The following is a 7,202-nucleotide window of genomic DNA, read 5'->3' as shown; positions in this document are numbered from 1 at the left end:
TGGCACATATTCCCCTTAGACTGTACATTATTGAAAAGATTAAGAGAGAGAGAGAGAGAGAGAGAGAGATGGAAGAGAGTTTGGTGGACCATATAGTGCAATCCTACATTGGCGTAAAAGCAATTCCATATTGGCACCAAAGTCTCTCTCCTTAACAGTCAAGGAAATGCAAAGGGAAAAAGGTTGCCTCTCTCCCCCATCTCACCAACATTTGTCTTCTCACCCTCCCAAAACCACAATAGTACCTTTCTCTTTTAATGACGGGTTTGTCTTCCTCCCCACTTCTACAGGAGCTTTTATTAAAGTAAGCAACCTTGCAGCTTCCTTTGTCTTGCTTTCCCTTCACTTCTCTTGTCTGCAACTCGCTACCTGACAAGCAGTTCACGCTCTAAGAGAGAGCCCGAGACGGAGAGAGAGACGATACAGTGGGCACAGAATGGAGCGACTGTCTGGCCTGCTGCACCTTTTCGTTACTGTTTTCCTCTACAATTTCTCCGCTTTCATGGTGGTTCCCGCCATTAGCGACGTTACAATGGCCGCCCTTTGCCCCGGAAAAGACGAATGCTCCTCCGCCATTTATCTCACCGGCTTCCAACAGGCGGTACGTAATTTCTCCCTCCCTCCTCTCTCCCTCACCTTTACAGTACTCAGAGCGATGTAGATTAATTACAGAGAAACGGCAATATTAGACAATAAAAAATTATACTTTATTATGACTCTATATTTCCCTTCGTTCTTCTTTCTTCTTCCTCCCTTGTGTATGTCTCTCCCTCGTCTTCTTCTTCGTCTTCTTCTTCAGTGCCAAGCGCCGTCCTAGCCATGCAGTAACCGTCTAGTGCTAGGAAGCGCGAGCTCTTTACAAGTGTAAGCCAGCAGTAAAGTTCCTGTAAATCCAAACAAACCAAAATCCCGACACGACAGATCTCTCGGGATCCCTTTGAATAATTCTCTCCTTCGCGTTTCTGGTTTTAGCCATTAAATTACTCAACGGAACAGTCCAATTTGATTTCACGTGAAGAGCTCCGGGCGTTTTACCGGTAGTCTTAGTGCATTGGACGTGGACCCCTTTTTACTGCTATCAACCTTTGGATGGGATGGTGGGCCCACGTCTCGTGCTTGAAAATTTTCATATTTTTATAATAAGAATGTACGTTGCGTGCAGATAACAGGTATTGGGACACTAATGGCGACGCCTCTAATTGGAAATCTCTCGGACGAGTATGGAAGAAAGACACTGCTCACCCTCCCCATGACTCTTGCCATCGTCCCACTAGGTAGGGCTCCTATCGGATCACTTTAGGAGGTATTGTTCCCCTGAGATGTTCTTTATCGTCCTCTAGAAACAGAATCCTTTTTCTGTGTTTTTTCGTCTGTTATCAACTCTCTGAAAATGGCGGACAGCGCTGCGAGACATGCCTGGGCGGAACCAGGCAAAGTCAGTTTCGTTACTCTCATAAGGAGTCTGTGTCGAATGCAAAGAGGCTGTATGATAATACTCCTCAATGAGCTCCGCTTTCATGGGAGACAACATCTGCGGCTCTGGCCCAGGAATATTATAACATGAAGTGACGCCACGACGCATTCTGTGCCAAGGATGGACTTTGGAGATCGGAATAACGTAAGCATGTTGAAATACCGCAACTGCTTTAATATCTTGAAACACCCAGTGGAGAAAATGGAGAAAGTGGAGAGCAATGTTGAGGGAAAGAAACAATTGCTTGCTTCAGTGGGCAATGACAAAATGACTCGAATTTTAGAGATCTGATTCCGTTCCGGTGAAAGTCAAGTGGAGTCCCGTAGAAGCTAGACGCAGAAACAGTCGAGGAGATGTCGTTGATAATTGAAGCAGCAAGTTCGACACCTAAATTCGACCAACCCTCCTTTAAATCTGAGCGGACTTTGCTTAAACATGCTTCGATTAAAGACTCATGTTATTTCATTGTCTAGAGATTGGGATACAAACAAACAGTCTCCGTTGTCATAAATATTTTCTGGTTTCTGTGTAGTTGATTGAGTTTAAGAGAGTAATGTTGCTTACTAACTGAAAATGGGGTATATGGTTACAGTGATCTTGGCGTATAACAGGACGACCAAGTATTTTTACGTATACACTGTGGTAAGAACGCTCACGGATATGGTTTGTGAAGGGACGGTTCACTGCCTAGCTCTGGCTTATGTGGTAATTGCAAGGATTTAGAACACTAATTTTTATATTTAAACTAAATTTCTTGGTAATTGCGGTTGTAAACTTCGAACCATAAAGATCATAAGCGTACTTGAGACATTCACCTTTCAAATTTCTCGCCAGGCAGACGAAGTGCCCCATAGCCGGCGAGCTTCTGCCTTCGGTCTCCTCGCCGGCGTCGCCTCCGCTGGTTTCGTCTGTGGTACCCTCACAGCTCGTTTTCTCTCCATTGCGTCTGCCTTTCAGGTCTGTACATCCTTGGTTACTTCCTCAGCTTTCTTCTTTCCAATCTCTAATCTGCTCCCGTGGTTCAAATGGTAAGACTTCTGTTTCTCGTATTAGGCTGCCGCGACCATTGCTGTACTCTCAGTCATTTACATGAAGACGTTTCTGAAGGAATCAATCAAAAGCTGCTCCGATTCTTCACACCCCATCAGGAAGATACAAAAAGTGTCAGCTTCCGACGGGCAAACAGTTGGGCGAAAAGAGAATTTTGCTCGGATTCCTTCTGTTGAGGACATGACCTGTTTGTTGAAGAGCAGGTGAGGATTTTTTTCCCTGAATTGTAAGCCTTAACGGATCTCTGGTTTGTTTGTTTTACCTGTACATGGTTTAAGAATGATGACATTAGGGATTCTCGTTTAACAACTCAAGGTAAAATATTCCATTTTATGGAATTGCTATAACCTCTATTGTACTTGTTTCCTATATTTATGTTATAAAATAAGCCTGTGTGATCGACTGCGTGTAAAAATTACAATTCCTTGTCATGTTGTTTTTTGAGGTCGAGCTATGAGTAGATAAAAGGAAGTTGTGCGAGGTTATATTAATTATCAATATGAACATTTTCTTTTTATTAGTGTTTTTTTTCTCTGTTACTTCAGATGTTCAGTATTGTAATCACTAGAAAATCTTGCTGCAGCTTGACATTTTCACAATCTGCCGTTGTCGCATTCTTCAACAACGTTGGAGAAAGTGGTCTTAGAGCTTCCCTACTGGTACTCTTCGATCCTCCATGAATAAAAGCATTGGATCCTAGAATTCAATAATGTAGGTTAGGTTTGTCTTTTTTTTTTTTTTTTTGAAACAGGATGGTGCTTTGCCTCTTTATCTGTGTATAAAAAACTTGTTGCATAAACTGAATGTTTGGATATCATGTCTACTGTTACAGTCTTCTATGCTTATAGGTGGGTGTTTACATATTATCTATAATTAAGAAGAAATAAATAATGAAATATGAGAAGAAAAGAATTGACAGAAAAAAAAAAAAAGGAAACAACAGAACAGAGTGAGAAAGAAGAGATGAGTTCAAACTAATGTTGAAACTGGAGAAGGAATAAAAGAGCAGGAATCATTTATGCCAGTAAACCAATAGACAAAAATAAAAGAGTTAGACATAGATATACAGATTTAGAGAGTAAAGGGGGTTTGATGTCAAGATAAGTTACTACCATCATTTGTAAGGTAAGTGGCAAATACTGATGCACATGGCCATGAGACATCTGACAGTGCTTGGCACAGGTCCTGAGAAACAGCAGTGCACTATGACCTATCCCTTCTAACAGCATTTAGGAAATTAATCGGTCGATTACCAGATTGCTGTTCAGACTTTACAATAACAAATTATTAGTTGGGAGTTGGGACCATTGATACATGCCAGAAAGTGTGCTTCAGAGGTATATTGATAATTTTGCTTTTGTAATCCCTTCTCCTAGTAGCCAGGTAGTTTTTTAGGAAGTAGTCTACAAGTATCTCTTATTATTTGGTCTTTTTATTGCTTTATATTGAGTGTATTATCAACTGGTGTAGAAGAGGGGCATTTTTGTCTTTTAGTCCCATTCTGACTTAAGTGAAATAAAACCAGGCTAGGAGTCTTTTTCTTCCCTAACGAGAGCAGCCTTTCACTCTGCTTTTCTTCTCTCCTTTTCTCCTTTCCATCTTTAACTCTTCTCTCTTGCATCTAAATCTCAAACTTTACAATTCAGTTTGTTGGGGATTCTGTGACTTCATTTCTTGGAATAAGGCTGAGTTTTAAAGAAGTTTCCTGTATACTTCGTCGTTGAATTAACAGAATTTGGTTTTTAATTAAAATGTATATAAAATTTAAATGAGCCTATGATTAATATAACAGCAGTTTACTTCTCTTCATCTCCTTTTTTCTTTGCTGTCATCATCATCATCCTCTTTTTCGGAGGTTTAGGATGTCCACGTCACATGCATTTTCAATGTCAAGGTGGCAATTTTCATAGATATCAAACTGAACAAACAGAACTGACCCATTACATTTTGCTGCAGTACTATTTAAAAGCACAATTTCATTTCAGCAAGAATCAATTTGCTGATCTGTTGTTGATTGCTGGGATTGCAGGGACTATATCCCAGGTACTTTTTATGTGCTTCTTGCCAACTTCCCCTTTTCTCAAGTTCTTCTGATTTTCTATCATTTTGTTAGCAGTAATTTTCTTTATCAACATGATTTTTGTGAACAATGTTATCTCCGTGTTCAAGTTTTAGTGTTCATTAGTAACTGGAACGTTCTTGCAGCTGCTTCTTATGCCCTTATTAGCACCTGTTTTTGGGGAAGTGACATTGCTGACTGTAGGGTTGTGTGCAAGTTGGTTGCATGTAAGTTCTAATTTCCCTATACTCAGTCTTCAAGTCATTTTGATCCAAAAGAAGTTTCTACTTCAATATTTCAGCTCTAAATGCAGGAAGGTGACCACTTAGTAATTATTGACATTCGGCTCTCTGATGATGCAGATATTTCTTTATGGCATAGCATGGTCCTTCTGGGTACTCCTCACAGCAGAATCGTTGTTGCTTCATTCCTCTTAGTTGTTATACCATTACATAAATTTCAATGGACTATTATTATCTACTTAATATACTTAGATAAAGAGGATAAATTGTAAACACATGCCAACATGATTTGGTTCTTCTGTCCTAAAATATGTCTTACTTATTTGCAACAGAAAATTTAGTGGTGTCTTGTTCTTTGAAATTGGACATCAGTAGCTTCCTTATGTTTATTTACTTGTATTTAATGCAGGTTCCTTATGTTGCTTCTATGTTTTCAATATTGGTGGTTTTCTCCCCTCCATGTGTAAGTACTGCATTTCATTTAGTCTACTATTCTGTAGGTTTAAACATAGTTTCATTCAAATTATCAAGTATCAAAATATCTATTGCTTTTTGTAGATAAGAAGCATTGTATCGAAGCAAGTTGGCCCAGATGAGCAGGTAAAAGAATTTATTCTACAATATATGCCGTCAGGCTTTTAATATGAGGGTTTCCTTTGACCAAGGAAAATGAATCTTGGAAGGCAAGCTAATCCCTTCACAGACTCAGATTGCTCAAATATCTTTGCAACTACCACATGGGATTAGCTAAAATAAGAAAGTTCATGCTTGTGAAACTCAGTGCTGTGATTGGTCCCATGAATGAGATCTATTCTTGGCCAAGTTAATGGTTCCCACTGAGGGACCAATCACTCCTTTACTTTTCAGAGGCATGCTCTTTTCTGGTTCAGCAAATCCTCTCTCCATGCATATAGTGCAACGATGAATCCCCTCGTCCTAGTTCTAGAGTATTCTGTTTGAATATTTGTTAGAGATGTTTCTAAAATGCCACAAAGATGGAATTATCATTATTCTCATCACTAAATTCTCAAGATACAACTAGCAGCTTCATGCCAAAATCAGGCAGTGACTGCTATCAAATTGCTTTCCCTCAAACTCACTGAGAATCATGAAATAACTAGTATTTTCAGATCATGCTTGAGGTGGCTCTTTCAATCCTTACATAATTCCAAAATTTGATCAAAGTTACCTCCCCTAGGCAACGAAAAAATCAAAGTGAGGTCATTATTCACGTTTAGCTAACTCAATGGCCAACTCATATAACAGCTATAACAGCAACAGTAGTCAAGAATTTTCACACAAGTGTAGCTACTAGTGAGAATAACTTGATATAACCTACATCTAGTGCTCGTTTGAAACCTTAGCTACCACTGGATGAACTTCTTCTTTGCAGAATTAATCTGCTATGCTAAAAACTGAGATCATATGGAATTACTCTTTCAAGTAATTATCTTTCAATGTACAATTATAACTATATAGAAGCGACTGAGCTTCATTTTTTCAGGGGAAGGCTCAAGGGTGTATTTCTGGCATAGGTTCCATAGCTACAATTATGTCGCCATTAGTCTTCACTCCTCTTACAGGTATACCCATTATAATTCGAGTTCTATCTCTCTCTTTTTCCTTTTTTGTCTCCAATGCTGTCAATCTAAAAGGCATCCTTGCTGTTCTTCTAGCTCTCTTTCTGTCGGAAAAAGCACCTTTTCATTTCCCAGGTCTGAGCATTATGTGCACCGGCATAGCATCAGTATGTATCTGTACAATTTTAGTATGTGCAATGCTTATTTAGCCTATAGACTTCTCATATGACTCATATGTTTCTATACAGATGATAGCCTTCATACAGAGTCTAATGATAAGGGCAGCTCCTCCAATATCAAGTTGTAAAGTTGCTGGCAGTGGCTATATACAGGCCTAATCGCTGAGGGACCCAAATACTCCGAACCGCATTCTTTTGTGCCCACCAGCCACTAATGCTCTCAGCTGCACGAATCTGGAACCAAAATATACAAGAAAAGTGGGATGTGGGTGAATAGGGATATACCAAATACTCAGAGATGAAGGTTGAGATCAGCACTCATGGATTACCGGCCTCACGCCATTCTTGAAAGAGGCTTTGATCCCTAATGCCAATGCATGTTGCTGCTGAAAGGAATCATATTTCTGGTGAGTTTGTTTACTTTTATAAAGAATTGTGGCAATGTAAAATTCGTCTTTTTTTTTTTTACTCTATCATCAATGTTGTGCCTTCTTCTTTAGCATGCTTGTAATTCAGTAAAGTGAGACTGGAACTCAACAGAAACTAGCACTATACAAGTAGCAGAAAGATCAAGAAGAGAAGATTGAGAGGCAGTTATGAATAAGAACTTCATTGTCA

The 7,202-nt window shown here is 39.4% G+C and overlaps 1 protein-coding gene across 2 annotated transcripts; it reads left to right on the top strand.

Annotated features, from left to right (window-relative positions):
* The first annotated feature begins 351 nt into the window (after positions 1-351).
* On the top strand, positions 352-7,202 carry LOC137938657 (uncharacterized). 2 transcript variants are annotated; one of them, XM_068783632.1, is made up of 14 exons: positions 352-601; positions 1,163-1,274; positions 2,067-2,179; positions 2,309-2,431; positions 2,528-2,727; positions 3,108-3,183; positions 4,481-4,567; positions 4,730-4,810; positions 4,946-4,978; positions 5,235-5,288; positions 5,384-5,425; positions 6,330-6,408; positions 6,502-6,572; positions 6,654-7,202. In XM_068783632.1, exons 1-14 carry the CDS (start codon positions 437-439, stop codon positions 6,741-6,743), a joined length of 1,326 nt encoding a protein of 441 aa, XP_068639733.1. In that variant the 5' UTR covers positions 352-436; the 3' UTR covers positions 6,744-7,202. The 2 variants fall into 2 exon arrangements, with proteins under 2 accessions (XP_068639733.1, XP_068639734.1); XM_068783633.1 differs by lacking the exons at positions 6,502-6,572; positions 6,654-7,202 and having other exon boundaries at positions 4,897-4,978.

This window comes from Aristolochia californica, unplaced genomic scaffold (genome assembly GCF_029961685.1).
Source record: "Aristolochia californica isolate CCGP_79_NKW_82.1479 unplaced genomic scaffold, dmAriCali1.0.hap1 SCAF_8, whole genome shotgun sequence".
Taxonomy (NCBI): Eukaryota; Viridiplantae; Streptophyta; class Magnoliopsida; order Piperales; family Aristolochiaceae; genus Aristolochia; species Aristolochia californica.
The sequence above is the reverse complement of the archived record's forward strand: the minus strand, read 5'-3'. Positions and strand labels throughout refer to the sequence as shown.